This window comes from Fonsecaea pedrosoi (assembly GCF_000835455.1).
Source record: "Fonsecaea pedrosoi CBS 271.37 unplaced genomic scaffold supercont1.7, whole genome shotgun sequence".
NCBI lineage: Eukaryota > Fungi > Ascomycota > Eurotiomycetes > Chaetothyriales > Herpotrichiellaceae > Fonsecaea > Fonsecaea pedrosoi.
The window spans coordinates 2,637,257-2,658,754 of NW_013550609.1; the positions used below are offsets into that span (position 1 = coordinate 2,637,257).

The following is a 21,498-nucleotide window of genomic DNA, read 5'->3' on the forward strand; positions in this document are numbered from 1 at the left end:
TACAGCCATGTCGAATTTGTAATGTAACTCCCGATGGTAGAGACGGTGTGCTTGAGAGAAGAGAATCATTGAACAGCGTCGTGGGACGTCGACCGAGTCGTGGATGAGATACTCTGAATACAGTAGGTTTGCCGGGTTACATAATGCAGTCTTCCCAATAGATGCCAAACTATCGCATTTCGTTTCGACGCTTCCCCAATGTGAAATCCAGACAATTACCCTTCCCTACACAAGATCTGGCGAGCAGGATGAAGTGGTATGGAGTTGCGTCCATATTGCCATCTCTGTTCTGGCCGGCTTGTGCCATATTTGCCGACGATGCCTTCCACATAGACTTCCACCATGCCCTGATCGGAAGCCCGCAGCCTCATACTACCTTCTTCCACAAACCCCATTCGAACACCAATGCCTCTCTTCTCTATACCCTCTCCGACAAAGCTGTTCTCGGCGCTGTTAACCCAAAGGACGGGTCAGCGCTGTGGCGCCAGCCGCTCGCAGGACAACCTATTGATAATGCGTCGAGCTTGTATCTGATCGCGGGGGAAAGAGATGGCCAGCTGATCAGCGGATACGATAGGACTGTGGCATGTTGGGATGCTCTTGACGGGAGACTCGTGTGGGACTATACACTGCCGCCGGGGACTGTAATAGGTGGACTACAAGCCATCCCCCTCCAGGGTTCTGTCGCGGACGGAGTTCCACAAGACTTTGTGGTCCTCGCTGTCTCGACAGACTCTCAAACGCATACTTCCATCAGTCGAATCGCTGGCGATGGCGGCGGACAACGATGGCAACATGTAGATTCAAGCACCGCACATGGCTCCTCCGCGTCAATCGCAACCTCCGCTCAGCACGTCTACTATATAACAACGTCTCACGGTTTGTTGACGAGCAGCAAGGCAAAGGTTATCACCCTGGACAGCGCGACAGGGCATGAAGTCAGCCAAACAGGGGTTGCCGTCGACACAGAACCCCTGGCACCCGGTGGTCAATATGTGGCGGACGCTTGCTCTGGGTCCCCCTTCCTGATTTCCGCTGAGAAGCCGTTCAAGGCGGTGAAGTTCAGCCTACTCAGCCATCCGAAAGGTTCATCTCTCACGTTGGATGACAAAGGAGAAGAAATTGAGGATGTTACAATCCACGCTGCTTGTCACCAATCAAGAGCAACTCATTTTCTCCTACATATCAAAGGGAAGACACGACAATGGGCCGAAGTCTTTCATGTGAACCCGAAATCGGGGGACGTTACAAAGGTCTATTCATTACCTGCTACCGAAGAACAGAGCGTGTTCTCTGCGAGCAGCTACGAGGGATCTGCCTTTTTCATTCGCTCCACGGAGTCCGAAGTCCTTCTGTACTCTTCAGAGTCTCACGGACAACTAGGGAGGTGGAGAAAGACGAACTTCAAGACTTCCCCTGGAAGCTTCCATTCACACGCAACCGCCGAGGTTGTCAGCAGAGGGAAAGCCAACTATGCGGTTCGAGTGGCTGAGTTCTCTAACAGTGGAGATTGGTCTCTGATCCGCAATGGAGAATTGCAATGGAGTAGGCCCGAGATGCTCGCCTATGCGAACATTGCTGCATGGGACGAAAATGGTGCTCCAGATGCTCTGGCGGAGGAGCTTGATCTCGAGTCTTCAGTTAACCCCTGGACAGCCTACCTCCATCGTCTCAAACGCCATATCCATGATCTCGCATCCCTCCCGGAGTATCTGCGCAACCTTCCAGACACCATTCTGAAATCTACTCCCGATGCTGATGTGATCACACGCCAAAACCTGGTTGGAACAAAAGTCGTCATTGTTGCCACCACCCGAAAAGAGGTGATCGCGCTGGATGCTACCACTCCAGGCGTTCTCAGGTGGCAGTCAGACCTTTCCAGCTACATCCCTGAAGGTACCGAGATCAAATCTATTACGGTGAGCGGCGGAAGAGTTTCAGTCTATCTTTCCAAAGGATCACTGCTCGTTTTGAACACCAACAACGGAAGCCTCATCGAAAATAAACCCGGCACCATTGCCATATCGCATCTAATTCAAATCCCCGGCAGTCCTGCGCCAGCTGTCATCAAAGTCGGATACGATGGTGTACCTCGCTTCGCTGAAGATGTCGTTCCTGGAACCGTCTCGGAAGGCAATACTGTGGTAACAATAAGTCCAGACGGAAAAGCCATAGGATGGACCGTTGGCCGGAATATCGAGAAGACATGGACATTGAATCCACAAGATGGGATGAAGATCGTGCGTGCCGTGGCTCGGGCAGAGCATGATCCAGTTGCCTCGATCGGCCGTGTGCTCGGGAACAGATCTGTTCTGTACAAGTATCTTTCGCCAAACGTTGCACTTCTGCTGTCAACCTCGCAGTCCGGAGCATTGACGGTCTATTTGATCGACGCTGTGACGGGGGCAATTCTCCATACCGCAACCCACCATGGCGTCCTCTATTCAGACAAACCCGCTGTGATATCTGAGAATTGGTACGCCTACACGTTCACGGTCCGTGATCCATTGACATCTGGCCTCTCCAACCAACTCGTCATCTCTGAACTGTACGAATCCTCGACTCCGAACGATCGGGGCCTGCTGGCAGCGCGAACGAATTATTCCGTCTTCTCAGTTGACGGTGCCGCGGCCAAACCCTACGTGATATCTCAGTCATACACAGTGGCAGAGCCGATATCACACCTGACAGTCTCGCAAACCGCGCAGGGGATAGCCTCGCGCCAACTACTGGCAACCCTACCCAACAGCAACGCAATAGTCGGTATCCCCCGCGAAATTCTCGATCCCCGCCGCCCTGTCGAGCGGGATCCCAATGCTACGGAGCGAGAGGAAGGGCTCACCCGCTACATGCCTATCCTAGAGTTTGACCCCAAATACTACTTGACGCACTCTCGCGAGGTATTGGGCATTAAAGAGGTTCTCTCGTCGCCAACTCTCCTGGAATCCACTTCCAGAGTCTTTGCTTTCGGTCACGATATTTTTGACACCACGATCACGCCGAGTTTGGCATTCGACGTGCTTGGAAAGGGTTTCAACAGGGTCCAGTTGGTCCTCACGGTTGTGGCGTTATTTGCAGGTGTCGGAGCGCTGAGACCGTTGGTGAGAAAGAAGACGGTCGACGGCCGGTGGAGGTAGGGTTCCAACACGTTGAGCGGACACTCGATTCTGTGTACGATGGAAAGTTATTAGAGAGATCTGGTCAAACTGACTAATTATCTGGTCACTATGACACGGACTGCCTAAGTGAGCGCGAAAAAGGGCTTGTTGGCTTTTGTGGTATGTGATAGAATATTTCTCGGAGTGTAAAGAAAAGAAAACTCGAGATCTTTGGCGATAAGATTGAAGATTCGAATCTTCTGTGCTTGCTGTGCTTTCTCGTGCATGTGCTGGTTTTGAACCTCGTACACAAAGAATATCTACTACCCATCTATCTACCCAGGTATGTATGTATACCTCGTACTCTGACACTCTCTTTCAGCCTGCTTTGCACTTTTTTTGCATGAAATCTTCCCAGACCACACAAGTTCCCATCTTGGAATTGGCTCCTCTGTCATTCTCTCTTTTCGGTGTACCGACCAACCGACCTGCCGAGCTATTAATCATCGAGGCGAGTGAGGCATGTACGAGGTACCGAGTACACCGCTACGGTTCAAGGTTCAAGGTTCAAAGCTCAAGGCTCAAGCCGTGTCTCCATCCGTACGTCCGTCGCCAGGCGGGGAGGGGTGGCCGTTGCGAGATGCCTGTTGTCCTCTTTGTTTCTTTTCCCAAACTCAACTTCCTTAGTAACAGGACCCGATCTCTCCCTGGCCGTCAGCTCCGAAAACGAATCGATTACCTATAGACTCCCAAGAAACTCTGCGTGCGCTGCGCTTGATCTTCCTTCCTGGAGGATCGCGTCTGCGTGCTTGGAGTCAGGCCTAGCGGAGACTAGCGGGCCGCAAAGGGACGCTCGTCCTGATCGGGAAATGGGTAGTTCACTCGTTGGACATAATAACATAACCCACTCTCAAAGGCCTTGGGTGTTTCCTGTTTTGTCAGGGTGGCGGTGGCGCCTTTTTCTGCCAGGGGGAAACAGACAGAGTATTTTCGGACCAGGTCCATCTCGTCGGAGTCCATGTCGAACACAAACTTGTATCTTTGTGATCATCTTCAAATTCAGGGGAAACAGGTTGCCTAGTTTGCCATTGCTACCTGTGGGACGAGTTATTCGGAATGAGAACTCTCGACGCCGGTCAATGGCCGGTCAAACATCCGAGGGATTTTGAGCCAAATACCCGATGAAGCTGAGGCGCCAATTGTCGATGTATTTTGGACCAGGAATTCACAGCTTGGCTGCCACCTCAGGCTACCGTGCATCGCGAAAATCGCCAGTGCTCGGGCTTCAGAATTCGACCAGTTTCCTCAGACTGTCGTCTTGGAGCCGTGGAAAATAAAGGTAATTCTCTCTCAGCAATTTCGTGACGTCTTCAAAGCTGTTGAATTCCAGGTTTGCAGCGACCAGATAACTAAACCGGGTGCTGAAAAATCGTCTCTGGGGCGCCACTGGATCTTCCTTTCTCTCCAACTCGGGCCGCATGAATACGTCCTCCACGTATGCGCCAACCGAATAGATCCATAGCAGGTCGCGTGTGTGCTGACCCGGGACAAGGGAGAAATCCTCGGCCGCAGGCCGCAGGGCTTCGATGATCGTGGTCATTTCCGTGTGGTAACGTTTGCTCTCGCGAAAGACGCCACCAGGTTGGTAATGCTCCTCGAAGATGCACCGATCAAAACAGCGCACAGCAAGGCATAATGCGACATCAAAAGTCAATGCGACCGGGGATGGGAGGCCGCCAGGCCCAACGACTGTGGCTACAGGCTTACCATCTTTCTTGGCTGCTTCAATCAAGTCGCACCAGTAGTGGAGAGAACGAGCTCGAACTGCGGTCTTGCGAGCAAAAGACCAACGGAAAATCTCCGTTACGTCCGACGCTTTCGAGGTCGCGTATCTGAACTTCAGCTCCTCAACGGCCAGAAGTTCCCTTATGTCGGCCATTATCGCCCTCAAGGCCGGGGCAATGGTGGTCGGGGTGGAAGATTCAGAGGGGGTTGATTCAGGGAACGCAACTTTCAGGTCCTCTTGCAAAGTGGGCGGATCCTCCATGTCGGTGACCCAGGTGTGTGAACGCCACGGTCCAGGGTCGAAGTCGCCAATATCCATCACAGGGCGGGAGCGTAAAGCCGCAGCAAGACTGACCACCGCACCAAGCAGAACTTCCTTCTCCATACGTCCCATGACTGACCAGCCTCCTAAGGAATTGACAATCTTTTGTGACGCAGACAAATGAACAATTGCGGCATGAATGTTTCCGCTAAGCATTTCTGCTGCCCCAAGCCAGCAGCAAGATGAGAGTATTTTCCACAACTTCGCCGAGTCTCCAGTCTGCCGTTGCGCCTCCAGGGACTCTTGCAGCGCTCTGAGAGCCTGGAATTTGTGCTTTTCTGCGTATACCAACGTCTGCTCATGCGGTTGGCCGTGGTTCCTCTGCCTGCTGCCACTGCTGTAGTAGGCGTGTGAGATGATTGCATGACTGGAAGCTTTGTCCGCGACAAAGGCCGGCATTTTTCTCATGGATTCAGCCGTGAGTGCACTGTGATTATGACGCAGGGCTATCTCGGATGGCCAGGTGTTCAACATGGACTGTGCTCGCGCCTGCTGAAGCAACATGTGCTCAAGAGCACTGACCGGTATGATCGTCGCATTGAACGGATCGGTGTTTCCCTTGAAGACGGGAATGGAGGCATATGCAACAGTCTGCGTCCCTCCTTGCTCGGCTTGAGTCTCCCGTTTCTTACGTGCGGAATTGGTATCTCTATTGGAGTTTCCGCCCGAGCTCCGGACAAAAAGGCGATACCTGGAAAAGGGTTGGTTCGACTGGCCCAATCTCTGTCGAGTTTCAACGCTTTCTAGAGGGCATACTGCGGTGTCAACAGGCCGTGTCAGTAGAGGCTGGCCCACTTCTTCACTTGAAGATCGTCGCAAACGAGGAACGACATTGGCAGCACTAGATTCCTTCTCTAGAGGCCGAGCGGCTTTTTTCTTGTATGTAGGGTGTGACACAGTCGCAGCATGAGAACGTGCTTCAGCTCGGAGGAGTTCCTGTTCTCGTTTGCTGGATGGGAAAGGATGAGAGTCGACGAAGCGGACCGCAGCTGCCTTCTTGGACGCCATCAGTCCCAGTATCACCAAATAGTCGTGGCTACTGATAGAGTGGACATGCTGGGGAGCCTAGCGCTCTGGAGCTCAAGAGTAATGTCCTAACCGGCGAGACGCGGCTAGAGTCGGTGAGTCGAGATCTGGCCAGATTCGAGTTGATTGACAAGCTCCACAAAGCACCAGCGTAACCAGAGGATAGCAATGTGGAAGTGTGCCAGGGTCGCAGCGCAGGACGAGAGATCGGCATAATAAGCTAGGTAAGTTTGAACAGACAGGTTGGATGGTTATATAATGGGATCGGACAAGGGCCGAGACTGGGATTCCAGTCCTCGGTATCGTTGGCCGCAGACAGGCAGCAGGGTGATAGTCACAAATGGCAGGTGTTCGCAATATGGAGCAATGTCTACCGAGGTGTGCCTAGCAGTACACATCCGGCAACAGACAACGGTCGACTAGTTCAGGAAGTCAATGGTTGGTGAAGGATCGAGCTCAGATCGGGGCCTACCTTCGGATTGGCGATAAACCGCCATCCCACGTGTCGGGGGAAGGTATTGAGCGTCTCTGGAGAAGCGCCACATCGCTCAAGATCCCTTTTCATGGCCCAGAACCCATTGCTTTTCGTTGTTTCACCGCAGAGACCCCTCGATGCTAACTACAAAGCCCGGGATGGTGAGATGCAGTCAGACTCGATTCGGAAGCCCAAGAGCAGCCGTAGCATCTCCTATTGGCGCGTAGCAATGCCCAAATTCAGGCTAGTCGAGACCGTCTGCAATGTGGCGCCCTTTCTGTACTCGTAAAGCCCGTCGGGGAGTCCTGGTGCCCGAACTTCTGAGTCTGGCTGGAACCTCCCTTGCATGAGCTGAAATGCATTGATATCGCGAGGGGAGGTTGACGAAACCCTTGCTCTCTTTTGCGAAATGGCTAATGTCTTATATCCCATATTACTCACATTGTTCAGATACCGGTTCAGGAAGGTTCAGACCTCTCTAATCAAGGATAGCTTTTGTGGGTGACTTTTGAGGAGGTAGCTTAAATGTACGAGTCCTCCCCGACGTCCACGCCAGAGCGTTTCTCGATGTAAATCGATGTAGAGCTGCACAGCAATAAGCCTCATAGAAGTCGGTGATAAAGGCGGGTCAATAGAGGCACCAGAACTATCGAACTGGGCGAGAATGAAGTCGCCAACGTCTTTAGTGACAGGTTGATCTTGTGAGCCCCCGGGAGGAACAGCACATAGCTGGTGTGTGACACGACGCTCTTTTCCTCGCCACCTTCTAGAACGACGGTAACATGACAGTGTCACTGCGCACGGAGAGGGCTATTGGATACGGGGATCTGATGGCTCCAGTACGCGGGCCGAAGGGACGGAGCGGCAGGGTTGTCGTTGAACGTGGAATTGATCGTCGGTGATAGCTGGCTAGAGGCCTGGGGGTGTGTATCAAGTATGAGGACATGACAACGAGGGTTGTTGTAGATGACGAGAAGCGTCTTTCATTGAATTAGCCTCTAGAGTTGGAGGACCAAAGTACAAATAGAGACAAAGTCTCTGAGAGGATGTCGTCGCGATGCACGCGCAGTTGTTGTTGTGGTTAGATTTTCCTGCTTAGTCTTAGATTACAGAGACGAGGCTGCGGTCCTGAGCTTGTTTCCACCTGAGCCTCAGTGTCTTCAGATGGGGCCTGCCTGTGCTTGGACTTGTAGGTGTTGAGGCCCCCTTTAATAGGGGCCGTAAGGGGCCTAGTGGGTTGTTAGGGGTGCCCCGTTAGCCTTGTGCGGGGAGACTGTCTCGTTGTCCCTTCAGCCTCGTAGCCTCGCAAATAGAAGCTTCTCGCACCTTCTGTGGTTGGATCCACGCACCGCGCCATGCGTCATTCGTCCAGCATCACCGTGTCGAGCTGCACTTGTTGTCAGAATTGTTCTTTTCTCTTCCGCAGTGCTCGGTACCTTGCTCAGACGACGGAGAGATTGCTCTGAGATCAGCCCATGGTCTCAATGCCCTGATCTTCCCCCTTCCAGATACCCATCCGCTTGTACTAGAAAAGTTCTGCAACTCCATTTCTATTGGGTTCTGCTCGATCATTCCATCGACTCCACAGGCACGAGCCCTAAATCCCGCAAGCCGGAACCTGTTTGCCCTGCCAGCCTCGTCATTCCCTCTCATTCGACTTTATTTCTTCCCTCTCACCTACCCTCCTTCTTCTCTCTCAGAGCAGAGGACAACATTCAACATATCACACACACTAATACTCGACCAATCACACTCTTGCCTTCACCATGGTAGCAGAGACGAAACTCTACGATGCTCTCTCCATCTCCCCTTCGGCGTCCCAGGATGAGATCAAGAAAGCATATCGGAAAGCTGCCCTGAAATGGCATCCCGATAAAAACAAAGACAACCCCAATGCTGCTGAGAAGTTCAAAGAGGTCTCTCAAGCATATGAGATTCTTTCGGATCCAGAAAAGAGAAAGGTGTACGACCAATATGGCTTGGAGTTCCTTCTGAGAGGGGGTCAAGCCCCTCCTCCAGGAGCAGAGATGCCCGATGGCATGCCGGGCGGCGGTTTCGGTGGTATGCCAGGTGGGTTCAGCTTTGGGGGCATGCCTGGCGGCGGCGGTGGTACACGGACATTCCACTTCTCAACCGGCGGTGGTCCTGGAGGCTTCAGCTTTTCGGATCCTAACGACATATTTGCCCAGTTTGCCAGAAGTGGTGCTGGCGGCGCTGGCGGTGCGGGCGGTGCCGGTGGTGGTGAAGACGCCGAAGACATTTTCAACCTGTTTAGTGGTCTAGGTGGTGGTGCGAGAGGGGCCGGAAGTAGACGAGGCACGGGCAATTTTGCACGACATGCCAGACCACAGACTCCTGAAGTCTCCGTCATTGAACGGCCCTTGCCCGTTACCTTGGAGGAGCTATACAAGGGAGCCCACAAGAAGATGAAGATCAAGAGAAAGACATTCAACCCCCAAGGACAGCGAGTGACCGAGGATAAAATCCTGGAGATGGATATTAAGCCAGGTCTGAAGGCCGGCTCAAAGATCAAATTCTCCGGGGTTGGGGACCAGGAAGAGGGTGGCACACAAGACATGCATTTCATCGTCACTGAAAAGCCCCACACCAGCCTCATCCGCGACGGCGACAACCTAATAACGACAATCGAATTAGACTTGAAGGAGGCACTCACAGGTTGGAAACGGACAGTCACCACGATTGATGGCAAACAACTGAATGTTTCGGGATCGGGTCCCACCCAACCTGGTCACGAAGAGAGATTTCCTAATCTGGGCATGCCCATCAGCAAGAAACCTGGCGAGAGAGGTGACTTCATTGTCAGGGTGAAGGTCAACTTCCCCAGGTCATTAACTGCTGCCCAGAAAGCCAAAATCAAGGAGGCCCTCCCATAAACAGTCATGGACCCAGGCTATGCAGGCACAGCACTTTGAGCTGTTGTCGCGGAACAGCAAAGGCCCGTGTGCAAAAAGTGTTTGAACAGTATCGAAGCAGTTAAATGAGACAGTGCGCGTTGAAGCAAAACCGGAATGGAGAATGGAAGAGCGTGGGGGTTATGCAGGTCCACGCCTCCAGAGAAGAGGAAAAGAAAAGACAAGTGTCTGCCGCGTTGGAGGGGCTGAATGAGCTGTCTAATAGGTCGCGACATGACAGTCTAGTCCAAGAGGAGGCATTCGGCGTCGTGCAGAAAGTCGTGCATCGACGACAACCTCCAAGAGGCGCGGCAGCAGGTATGAGAGGAAGTGTTCCCGACTGAGTAGAGGACGCATCACGAGAGACGAAATGTATCCAGTCACGACTTGCATACAAACGACCTGTCTCGCATTGAAGAGCATTTTCTTTTTACATTCTTGGAATAGGACAGGCTTATGAACATGGAGGCGCCGTTTAGGAATTGTGGCGTTAGAACAAGCGATACGGCGACACGGATTCCTTGTCCCTTTGCCGTTTGTTGGTAGATAGGTACAGCTTCTTGTTTTGTTCCAATAACATTGGACTTCTTTTGCATCTCATTCTAGTCATTTCTCCTAAGTTAATGTGTCTTGTGACAATGTCGCAACTTCTTTCTCACTGGTGTTTGCCTACTCTTTGAACTCAAGGTAAAAAAGAACCTGTGATTACCCAGCATACTATTTCGGTATTGATCATTTTCAAATGTCACATTATTCACTCTAGTTTGACCTGCTTATCCCTCCTAGCCTCACATCGTACTCGACCGCTCAATTCGAGCCAACAAAACCAAGCCCAACGACAGCTTGAGATCACAACTTTTCCACGGGCGCGTCCACGTCGACCTCGGCGACCTGATCGATGCCTTGATAATGCGGCACGTCGAGGCCATACTTTGCGGCGACATCCTTGCTCAAGAAGCGACCACCGATGAAATGCTTCTTGCCCTTGAAGAACTTGACGCTGGGTTTCGCGGCCGTGAGACTGATCAGGTATTCGGGCATGAAGTCGTGACCAATCTGTCCTTTGTCGGGGGGACCGGACGCCACGTCCCACGACGAGGGTATGTCGACGCTCAGGACGGGCTTGTTGGAGTCGATCATGGCTTGCAGAACGGTGTCGAAGGGCGCGCGGACGGGAGGTTTGAACGAGAACCCGAAGAGGGCGTCGATGACGAGGTCGGCCTGGGCCAGAGACGACTTGTACGCCTCGGTCGTGGTGAGGAAGGGAATGTGTAGGTGGCGGAGTTGCTTCTGCAAGCCGGTGAAGATGGGCGCGTTGGTCGGTTTGGGATAGTAGATTTCCGGGCTGTAGCCGTAGTGATGCAGGTGGCGGGCGCAGACGAGGCCGTCTCCTCCTAAGAGATGTGGGGGATACATTTAACACAGGGAACTCGCGGTGTGAACAGAGACTCGTTGCGATGCGACGTACCGTTGTTACCTGGTCCACAGGCGACGAGGATATTCTTCCCTTTTGAGGGCGGGTGGACTTTGTACACTTTTTCGACCCAAAGACAAAGAGATGAGTTTCGATCTCACTTACACAGTGATGGTCTTTCGCATTCCGACAACACTCCATGTCGTCGTGTGCTTACCTGCCTGTGAGACACTCAGTCCAGCGAGTTCCATCAACTGATCAATGCTGAATCCTCCTTCCTCGCTCATGAGCTCTTTATCCAGCTCTGCCGCTTTTTCTGGACCTAGAGTCTACGCACAGCGACTGTTAGTGATCTCCTTCGCAGCCGTTGGAGCCACCATGTCGAATTATATGCAGAGAATATAACATGACGCCGGGCTTGGTCAGGGCTCACCTTGAGCGCCATCTTGGAGAATTGCCGCGCTGTAAAAATCGGTCGAAATGCCTTTCTGGGAAGGCAGGTTCGGAGCATAAGACGTGGTGTTTTGATAAATGAGGGTTCAAAGACCGATATGATTTAACCCAGTATATTACATCGAGGTCACGCAACCCCGGCAAATACCTCTGGTGTCTCGTGCAGACAAAAGATATCGTCATTGTTCGGCGTCACTCTCCGATTCCGCCAATCAGAAGCTTGGCCCAATTCCGCACGAGGCTACGAGGCTGAGCTGCGCATCTCCTAAAACTTCCTCGATTGAATTTCTTCGAAGTTGCACCTCTGATCTCTGTCAGCGCACACCCTCACCAACCGCCGTCAAGGACCGGAGATACCACATCTCATCTGTATCGACCTTCCGACAGCACGCCCTTCTTGTTAGGGAATTGAATAGAGAAAGCCGACCACCATGGTCCTTCGGATCCGCCTCGCCCGCTTCGGCACCAAACGAAAACCAATCTACAACATCGTCCTCGCGCAGGCGAAATCTGGACGCGACAAGAAGCCCATGGAGGTGCTAGGGACGTACAACCCGATGCCGCAAGCACCGCTGGCCACCCCAGATACGCCAGAGCTGTTGGAGAGCGGCGAAAAATACATGCCCAAGAAAATGAAAGATATACAATTGGACACGGCGAGGACGAGGTATTGGCTTGGTGTTGGCGCGCAGCCGACAGAGCCGGTTGGCAAGTTGCTGAGACTGGTGAGTTGCGTTCCCTTTCGTTTTTGGGGGGTACATCAGTTGCGAACGGATTAGCATAGCGTTAGTTGAGCTCACGGGGAGGAAGAACATGGAGGGCACAGGTTTTGAATGACAGGCAAGAGCATGTTGTTCGAGGAAGCTCCAGAAACTCCCTCTCTCCTATTTATGCGCTCGTCTCTTTCTCTATTCACGAAACATTTCTCACCCCGCCAAAACATTCGAAACTAATCCCTCATCCTCTCCATCACAGATTGGCATGCTCGAAGAGAAACCCTCCAAGGTCAAGAGATTCCCTACACAACCATACAACCCAGAAGCGCAACCACCGTCAGAGACCGAGCCCGAGAAACAACAAAGTTGACAGCATCGCTAAGGATCGGAAATTTTGATTCCGTTGTATGATGATTTGACATCAAGAGGGGAGGACAGGGCGTCCGATTTGCGTATCATTTGCAGAAGCATAGCCCATCGGCGTTATGATTGAGGGACTTGAGTATCTCAAAAGCATGCGGCGCATTAGATGGACACGATATGTGTTTGGGTTGCACGGTAACATACGCGTATCGTCAACCAGTGAAGGGCTTCTCTGTGTATCATACATTTTGTCATGTCACAATATTCTCTGTTGTGTAAATGGGACGCCCGATTTCTTTGGAGAAGAGAAGAAGACTGGAGTATCTATGACCATGCTCATGACCTCTCTTCGATCTCCACGATATACCTGGATTGCCACATCCATCAGGCTGCCACCACATCGCAATGCAGACCACCAACTCCAGCAGAAACATCGCTCACGGGAGCAGGGGCAATCTTCTTTGTGGCTAGCGAAGTGCTGTAATGTATCAAAAGTTCGAACCTGGGTTCTCACATCGTCTGGGTTCCTCCTGTCCATGTACTATTTCTATGACCCTGTACACACATACCGGAAAACACATACACGATATGTCCCTTCGACGGAATAGGACTCCTTGCGCTAACTCTGAGTCGACTTCGCTTGCTCGCTTGTCATACGTCCAAACGGTCCCTCTCTTCTCAAACCACAGAAAGAAAAAAGACAACTCTTGACCCGATCCTCCCGAGTTTTCCTTTTCCAAAACGTTGTGATTGTGAAATAACATGGGCACATGGGACGGCCCCCTTTATCCAACAAAAGACTCTCGGCTCTCTCACGCCCCGTAATCTATCTGATCCATCACGCTTCTTCCCGAAACCTTTTGTCCCCATCCCTTCCCTCCTCGGATCACTATGCTGTAGGATACTATAGTATAGCTATACCTCCTCCCTCCTCAACACCCCATCCCGTGACCCGACGGCGACAATCCTGGCCCTCCCCTCCCGGCCCTCCAGAAGCCTCAAGGGCCCTTCGACCCACTTTGTAAACAAGCTCGTTTTGCTCCCGTCGCCGCTATCGTCCTTTTCGTCTCCGCTGGCGCTGTGAAAAACCTCGCGGTCCTCGGGCCTCAGCTTCGGAAACGCGCCAAACTCCCAATCCAGATCCCCGCCAAAGCGCTTGGGGACGTTCTCGGCGCCCAGGTCGCGGCGCAGGACGTCGGCGCTCTCATGGTGGCCGAGCACGAAGATCTTGCGGGTCGTCTCCTTTTCGAACCACAGGGTGATGAACTTCCAGATCTGCGGGAAGAAGGGCGGGGCGCCGACGACCTGGTTCTCTCACAGAGAGGGTTAGTGCATCTGGGCCAGCATGCCGGTCGATGACTATCATGGCCCTTTGGAAAAACTACACCTTTGAAAAGGGGCTACGCTGATGATGACGGACTTACATATATCCTCTTGACCGTCTCCGGGTAATGGGCCGTGGCCATGGTGCTGGCCGCGTTGAGCAGTCTGCGTAACCTCCAAAACGTCGGGATCCCGACGTGAGATAGATCGATGATGTTGCTAACAACCGAATAGTGGTCAGCCGCGAGTTGAAACGGAACCCCCTCCTCTTTTTCTTTTTCTGCTACCAAGATCTCTCTCTCTCTTCTCCCCGTGCATGTGTGTGTGTTTGTGTAAGGGAGAAAGAAGAAAGAGAAAACTCACATTGACCTGGTCGTTCTCCGGCGCTGGAGCTTCCCGCACAAGGGCTGCACAAACTGCGTGACATACTCGGCGGCGAGGAAAACGCTCGACAGGGACGGATCCATCTTGTGCAGGGCCAGGATGTCCTCGGGCTTGACCTGGGCGACGACATAGACCATGATGGGGACGCCCGTATCGTCGCGCCGGCCCGTCCACTGGGGTTGCTAGAGATAAAATGACATTAGTTATCTAGGACACAGTTTTGATATATTTTTCTGGAAAATGGATAGATGTTGGCTTACAAGTCTCCTGATGGTCTCAAACTTTGTTATGTCGACGTCGTCGTACGTCTTCTCCAGCTGGATCTCGTGCCGCCATTTCGCCGACGCCGCGTACTGCTTGAACGCGGCGGGGACGTCGTATTTCCGCGCGCGGAGGTATCGTCTGCGATAACATGTGTGTCAGATACTCGGTGCTAGAATCTTGGGATCGGAAAGAAGAAGACGAAGGGAAAAACAACCCCCTTGGCCCATCCGCACTAAGGACTTCGCGAGACGGTGGCTTCATATGTTCTGCATGCAACCAAATAACTGGGAACTGGGGACGTACAAGAGATTCGAATCTTCATTGCCATCGTTCTTCACGGCGTCGTCATCGTCAGCGACCAACTCGCTCTTCGGCCACGACACGTCATTCTTGCGACACAGCTCCCTGAGCTCCGCGAGCGCCTTGTGTTCACGCTCGACAATCGAGTCTGTCCGCTTGGTCGAGCGCTCCGAGAGACTGCTCCGGCGGGAGATGTGGGTGATTGTCCTCAACAACTCCGCCATCCTGACTGACCGACCACCGACCGACAGGTAGGGGTTGACACAACACCGGTTTTGGATGGGATGTGGATATGTAGTTGTTGTGTCTTATAATGTCTTTGGTTTCTCACGAAGGAGTATGCGAGTCAACATGTCGGTCTCGTCGTCTTCGCTAGACGGGGTGTTTTTGATTTTCCTGATATCTTATTGACGGACTATTAACGTCCAGCACCTCGGTGCAGGTGATGGTGGTGGTGGTGAGAAAACGTTCCCAAAAAAACAAGAAAATGTAATATGTACACCAGAAACAATCTGCGTAGAGGCATAAATCCGACACGGCCGTTGTCAGAAAATCATCTCGTATCATATCACATCATATCACGGGTTGGCGCTCGTGTAGCATACACACACCTTGGGTGGTAAGTAACGCACGTTACCAAGGAATCGATGTCCCAAGCTCCCAACTCCTCCCTCGGTCTCCTCCCTTATCGTCTATTACATTCCATTCAACACTCAACATTCAACATTCTACATTCTACAATCCACATGACTGGACTAACTCACCGCCACACTCTTCCTCCCTCCACTGAAAGTAGACATTGGATCGACCAACCGCCTACTAGACCCCTCTCTCCTCCCCTCTCCGTAGATGTGGCGGAAAACCCGGTCGGCGAGCGGATCGGCAGGTAGCGGGAACCCAAGTAGTGCTATTACCAGCACCATTGTCAACATTTAGGTAGTTATACAGAATAACCTACAAGTTAAATATAGTAACATGCTACAGACATGGTCCAGACAGACTAAGTATTAGTATGTGGTATTTAAATCTTGTTTGTCACGCCAGTACCTGCGTCTTGCACATTACATACACTAACTGGTTGGGCGGAGGGATGCCGCGGAGAGTGAGTGAGATGCGTTGGGATGGTGCCCGCCACTGCGCGCCACTACGATACGGATCGAGGAGAGCTTGACCCACCCACCCATCTATCCAAGATGGACCGTTAGATGGGCGCTCCATGTGATATGGATCGAAACTACTGTTGATGCCTCATCGAAGATGCAAGCACTCGAAGTGTAGCATGACGAAGAGAGTAATATCACGCCCAACAGATCAGACATCAACGTAAAGACACAATGATCAATACATTCATGATTCGCATATCTCGTCGAGAACCTTCTGAGTCCCCAGAGGTTCCGTCTATTTTCGCTCTGCATCGTATCTTTTACTGCCCATCGCTATGCAGTGCTATCATCAATGCCATCTGTACTCTTTACTGATCCACCAGCCTCATCTCAACGCCCCTTCAATTTCTGCAACAACAGTCTGAAACCTTGGTTCTTCCAGGTACTTGCCCTCCTTCAACTTCCTCAACGCCACTGGGACATCAAAAAGCTCCGCGGCAGACTTCATATCCGCGCCCGAGAATCGCACTAGAATGGTCCCCAATGCCACAAGGGAGCGATATGCTGGTTCCGTGGATTGCGAAGCAGGATTGCTGGACGAGGCAGAGTGGTTCACCGCAGGGAAAGAGGACACGAGCTTGGAGAGCTCTCCTAACAGGTCAAGCGCATGGCTGGCGTTGTTGTCGGCATCGCTCGAAGTCGAAGTCGTGATTAGGACGGTAATGTTGAGATACAGCGTTGTAAGTGCGATGGCCACCGAAACATCCGACGATGCATACTGTGCAAGTGGCTTGAGGCTTTCGATGATATTGTCGACATTTTCTTTCACAAGTTCCCTTCCAGCAGGTGACCCGTACATCAGATTCGAGAAGAAACGCATGGCAATCATGCCCAATTTGTTGTTGGTACGCACAAAAGACTCGTCGAAGATGCCGCTCCCCAGGATTCCCGCCACGACGTCGAGGCCCTCGACATTCTCCACTGGAAATTCCTTTGCTGCGGCAGCAATGAATCGAAGAAGATCCAGTCCAGCTAGTCGGTTGGCGGGTGGTTGCCATTGAGTCGCTATCTTCAGCAGGGCCGGGATGGCAGATTGAAGGGAGGGTGAGGGAGGTAATGATGGAGGGCTAGAGAAGTTGTATTTCTCGAGCTGTTGCGCGACATCTGACAGTGCTTGGAGTTCGTCAGGTTGGAGGCTCATTTCATTGGCGGCGTATTCGGTGTTTTTCTTGATGATTTGCGTCATGGCGGCTGAGGGCTTTCCAATCACGACAGAGAGATACTGCTTTTGAGGAAGGGTTCGTCTGGTAGGCGCATATGGCGGCGGTGGTGGTTGATATGACGACGTGGGAACATCACCAGGTCGGTAACGATTCTCCGTCCCCCAAGGATCAGCTCCCGTTGGCACTGACTGTCCCAGCGTCGCACCCTGGGTGTTCTTGATGATGAAATTCGCCGTTTCCTCAAGATACGACATGGGGAGTTCGTGGTCCTGAAGGAATTTCGTGGCTGCATCGTAAGGGTTTTGCGTGACATTAAACGGTAGCTTGAGTGGAGGCTTGCCGTCCTCAATGTCAATGTCAAACACATAGTCGTACTCTTTCCCATTGTACGCTGTCTTCCCACTCGAGGCGGCCGAATCCACAACCTGCCCGACTTTGATCCACTGCTGCTGAGACATGGACCACTGATATAGACAGGCGCTTCCATCGTCTTCTTTGATGATTTGATTCTGGCCTTCTTTGGAACCGGCCTTTCGTTTGAGGAAGTCAGGACCGGGTAGATCTGTCACGTTGATCTGCCCTACAGTCTGTTGAGGAATGCTCGACGCTTGCAGAGACTCTTCAAACGCCGCAAGTGTTTCCGCATCGGCCACCCTCTCCGGGTCACGCGTGAATATGCGTGCCGTCTTGTCGCTTGAGCCAACAATGATGTCGCCATTTGGAGCGGTAGACACTGACCAGACTGAGATGGCGGGCAACGTAATCACCTGGATACAGGACTGTCCGTCCCAGACGCGGACGGATCGATCTTCTCCAGAGCTCACAATTTCACCTGAAGGAAGTACAGCCAAGGAGTATATGAAGGACTCGTGGCCGACCAACGAGGCAATGAGCTCGCCTTTCAGGTTCCAGAGACGGACAATGCCATCATTTGTTGCGGCGGCAATTTGAGCACCTGTACGATGACCTTCGGGTAGCTTTGCCAGAGCGCGAACAATGTCCTGACCGTCCCACGAATTCAACATCTTGCCTCGGATATCAAAGACTCGGATCGCACGGTCAGCACAGCCGGTGACGATTGTCTCTCTGCTGAAAGCGAGCACTGCCCAAACCGTGGCCGTGTGCCCTGTCAGATCATACGCGACCTCCCATCTGCCAATCTCCCACACCTTTGCTGTAGCGTCCCAACTGCCACTCACAAAATAGTTTGCCGGCGCACACACATCTATCGAGCAGACTTGGTTGCTGTGCCCCACCATGAAAGCGTCCGCATTCATGTCAGCTGTTAACGATGGCTGTCGAGCCTCGATAAGCGCATCTTGGCCAGAAGAGAGAATCAGACCATCTTCGTATTCTTTTGAGGGGGGGATATAAGCAAGACAGGTCTTGAACTGTGCGCCGTGGGATGATTCCGTGTCGTCGTAGGTCGGCGGGGATGTGGACGTCCGTTTCCAGACTCTGGTTGAGCCATCGCGAGACGCTGTTGCTGCAAAGGAGGGATCAGGAAGTAGGACGGCACGGACCTATATTCTCATGGTCAGTCTGGGTGCGGTATGGCCATGTGTCGAAACATGAAATGCGTACATCACTCTTGTGGCCGCGCAGGACCGCGCTCAGCTTGAAATCCGTCGCCGCGCCACTCATTTTTGGTCATTGACTAGAAGCAAGGATCATCTGGGAGTGTGCGACCAACGAAATAATATATCTGCACGGCGCCGGTAGTGACAAACGAGTGACAAGTGTGCGCACAATCACATGTTTCCTCTTTTGCTAGGAACAAATCCACCCTCCGATTCTCGCAGCCTTGCGGATTGGCGAGTGACGAATGACGTAATGCGGTTCAGCCTTGTCTGATGGGGCAGAAAGCACGGCCATCAGCTGGTAATTTACCTAGTACATATATCTAGATATTGAACGGATGTTGCGCTTTCTTGTCCTCTGGGTATCTATAGGGCTCCATGGAAGCCAATACTGAGCGACCCTTGCTCGTCACCATAGTTCGAATTGCAAATAGATGGTTTTACATTGCGCTTGCCTTCCTGCAAGCTTGCCTGATTGCTTGAGAGCCAAATGTTGGCAGTTTCTTCTTTGTCCCAGCTTTCTACGCCTAAAGTATTTCCCGTCATGCTCCCAACTCTGGAAGACTACTGCAAAATCATCGTCTAGCAAATATTCAGCCTCGCCACACTGGGGTCGTGATCCGACTTCTGATCGGCGTATGCCACCCATGTATTGACATGTACGTGTTTGAAATCCGGCCTGGCTCCAGGAGTGCCGGCTATTCTGGGGCTCACAAACATATGGTCCAACTCCTCACAACTCATGTCGAAAATATATGTGTATCTCTCGGTGGGGGTAATGCCCGCAGCGTCATCCATGTTCACGAGCCCAGAGACCGCAGTAAAGGTCTTCAAAGGCTCCACGAATGCGTATTCGTTAAAGTCTCCTGCGACGATGACGGCGGCGTGGGGATCGTGATCAAGGATCTGCGAGACAAATGTTCCGGTCACATTCGCTTGGGTCTTGCGCTGATCTACCCCGAGGTTGACAGGCGGGCGCGGGTCGCCTTCGATCGAGGAGCTGCCACCCTTGGATGTAAAGTGGACGACCACAGTGAAAAGTGTAGATTTATCTTTAACCGTTTCCCATTCTGCCGCCAGCGGTTTACGACTGTCTTGCCAGGCTGAGTTTGTTGGATCGACTAGGCCAGGGTTGTACTTCAGTGACGGACCTGGGAGCACTTCGTTGGCGTCAAGGGAGGAGCCTGGGTTGGGATTCTTAAGGTGTAGGATGTCAGGGTTGTAAAGATAGGCGACGCGGATGTTGCCACCGGGCTCGCCGCCGTCTTCGTCGTTGATAGGATCGATGTCAACGTAGCTGTACGACACTCCCCCGACGTCTTCGATCGCACTCACAAGGGTCTCCAATGTGATATTGGCACTTACGACGCCGTCGTCTGTAGGACCACTATTATCTTGAATTTCTTGTAAGAATACCAGATCCGGAGAGTTGAGATAGTAGGCAATACCGTAAGCGATGCCAGGCAGGGTGGCGGAGTTTGAAGCCAGATTGTCAACATTATACTGTCCCACTGTGATCTTCTTACAGCTCCCCTTCGAGTCCCAACTGATAGGGTCTGGTAATGCCGGTTGCTTCGAGTCGATGATGGAAATGGCTGACAACGGAAGGATGTAGTACAGCCCAAATTCCTGGTACACGACACCGGTGATGTCTTCGAGGTCGTCCCCTAGCTTGATGTTTTCCGGATTGACGGTACCATCGAGGGGGGCACCGATAATAATGGCTTCAGGATTGCCATCTCCTGGAGTTAGAGTCAAACCCCCTCTTTTGTTCTTGCTAGTCTTCCTCCAATTCCCAACTACCCAGGTTTCATTGTACGAGTTCGGTTTGCCAACAGCATTTGGTCTTTTGACGGTGACCAGCTCGCCCAACAGACTCTCCCAGAAGTCAAGGCCGTAGGACCATGGTTGAAGCACAGGGTTTACCACGGAGATCAGGCTGACATTGTTCGGGACCTCAAAGACATCACCATGGTCCAGTGAGGTGAACTGCTCTGTCGGTGGGCTGGTGTCTTGTTTTCCCAGAACAACCGGTTTCACCTCGTTGTCCCGGGACAGCACCTTTACATTGGTTGGCCGAGAAATCTCTGTCATGTACAGATATGCCGAGTTGGACCTGTACTCGGACACAATCCCGTCGAGCACAACGATATCACCCGTAGTCAAGGTAACATTGCTGGAGATACGGCCGAAGACATAGACCGACTCAGAAGTACGAATGTCCAAGTCTGGAGTGGTAGAGCGGATCCACAGCCCATCTGGACCGATGGCAGTGACCAACCCTGTGACGTTGTAGACATTTTGGTTGCGGTACGGTGAGACAAAGCGATTCCCATTGATCTGAGCAATGGTTTGTGCTGAGACAAGAGCGAGTGAAAGAGAGGCTGCTCCGAGGCGCAAAAGAGCATCAGTAACCTTCATGATGGACGAATCGAAGGGCGAAAATGAGGGGACGGCTTGAAGCCAAGATGTTCGGCGAGTGCCTGTTCAAACAACATGTTGTCTGCTGGAGGGAGGCAGCGTTTCTATTTGAGAGATTTAGCATCAGCAGGGCTCATCTTCAACATCCCGTCAGGTAGCAAATCCCAACGTCGCATCACCTTTGGTTTTGCATGAACCAACTGTACACCTGCAGACGTCCAGATTGGCAAGAGTACGGGAGTAAAGCTGAAAACAAGGGAGTCGGAGGAACATGATGGTTGAGATGGCAATGATTGGTGGCCGAGACGAAATTCTCAGTGGTTGAACGAAATTGCG

General features: G+C 52.3%; 8 protein-coding genes across 8 annotated transcripts; 3 read left to right on the forward strand and 5 right to left on the reverse strand.

Moving 5' to 3' along the window:
* Nucleotides 1–248: 248 nt before the first annotated feature.
* Z517_11002 (uncharacterized protein) lies at nt 249–3,137 on the forward strand (the record flags this gene model as incomplete). Its single annotated transcript, XM_013424610.1, has 1 exon — nt 249–3,137. The coding sequence occupies one exon, from the start codon at nt 249–251 to the stop codon at nt 3,135–3,137; it is 2,889 nt and encodes a 962-aa protein (XP_013280064.1).
* A 1,246-nt stretch (nt 3,138–4,383) lies between these two features.
* Z517_11003 (uncharacterized protein) lies at nt 4,384–6,213 on the reverse strand (the record flags this gene model as incomplete). Its single annotated transcript, XM_013424611.1, has 1 exon — nt 4,384–6,213. The coding sequence occupies one exon, from the start codon at nt 6,211–6,213 to the stop codon at nt 4,384–4,386; it is 1,830 nt and encodes a 609-aa protein (XP_013280065.1).
* Nucleotides 6,214–8,472: 2,259 nt separating this feature from the next.
* Nucleotides 8,473–9,600, forward strand: Z517_11004 (uncharacterized protein; the record flags this gene model as incomplete). Its single annotated transcript, XM_013424612.1, has 1 exon — nt 8,473–9,600. One exon carries the CDS (start codon nt 8,473–8,475, stop codon nt 9,598–9,600), a length of 1,128 nt encoding a protein of 375 aa, XP_013280066.1.
* Nucleotides 9,601–10,467: 867 nt separating this feature from the next.
* Z517_11005 (YjeF family domain-containing protein) lies at nt 10,468–11,477 on the reverse strand (the record flags this gene model as incomplete). The annotated part of the gene is made up of 4 exons (XM_013424613.1): nt 10,468–11,012; nt 11,087–11,152; nt 11,250–11,361; nt 11,466–11,477. The coding sequence occupies 4 exons, from the start codon at nt 11,475–11,477 to the stop codon at nt 10,468–10,470; spliced, it is 735 nt and encodes a 244-aa protein (XP_013280067.1).
* Nucleotides 11,478–11,916: 439 nt separating this feature from the next.
* Z517_11006 (ribosomal protein S16) lies at nt 11,917–12,571 on the forward strand (the record flags this gene model as incomplete). The annotated part of the gene is made up of 2 exons (XM_013424614.1): nt 11,917–12,210; nt 12,461–12,571. The coding sequence occupies 2 exons, from the start codon at nt 11,917–11,919 to the stop codon at nt 12,569–12,571; spliced, it is 405 nt and encodes a 134-aa protein (XP_013280068.1).
* Nucleotides 12,572–13,479: 908 nt separating this feature from the next.
* On the reverse strand, nt 13,480–15,059 carry Z517_11007 (uncharacterized protein; the record flags this gene model as incomplete). The annotated part of the gene is made up of 5 exons (XM_013424615.1): nt 13,480–13,869; nt 13,989–14,106; nt 14,251–14,453; nt 14,532–14,673; nt 14,839–15,059. 5 exons carry the CDS (start codon nt 15,057–15,059, stop codon nt 13,480–13,482), a joined length of 1,074 nt encoding a protein of 357 aa, XP_013280069.1.
* Nucleotides 15,060–16,323: 1,264 nt separating this feature from the next.
* Z517_11008 (uncharacterized protein) lies at nt 16,324–18,805 on the reverse strand (the record flags this gene model as incomplete). The annotated part of the gene is made up of 2 exons (XM_013424616.1): nt 16,324–18,684; nt 18,746–18,805. The coding sequence occupies 2 exons, from the start codon at nt 18,803–18,805 to the stop codon at nt 16,324–16,326; spliced, it is 2,421 nt and encodes an 806-aa protein (XP_013280070.1).
* A 518-nt stretch (nt 18,806–19,323) lies between these two features.
* Nucleotides 19,324–21,162, reverse strand: Z517_11009 (uncharacterized protein; the record flags this gene model as incomplete). Its single annotated transcript, XM_013424617.1, has 1 exon — nt 19,324–21,162. The coding sequence occupies one exon, from the start codon at nt 21,160–21,162 to the stop codon at nt 19,324–19,326; it is 1,839 nt and encodes a 612-aa protein (XP_013280071.1).
* Between the last annotated feature and the right edge of the window lie 336 nt (nt 21,163–21,498).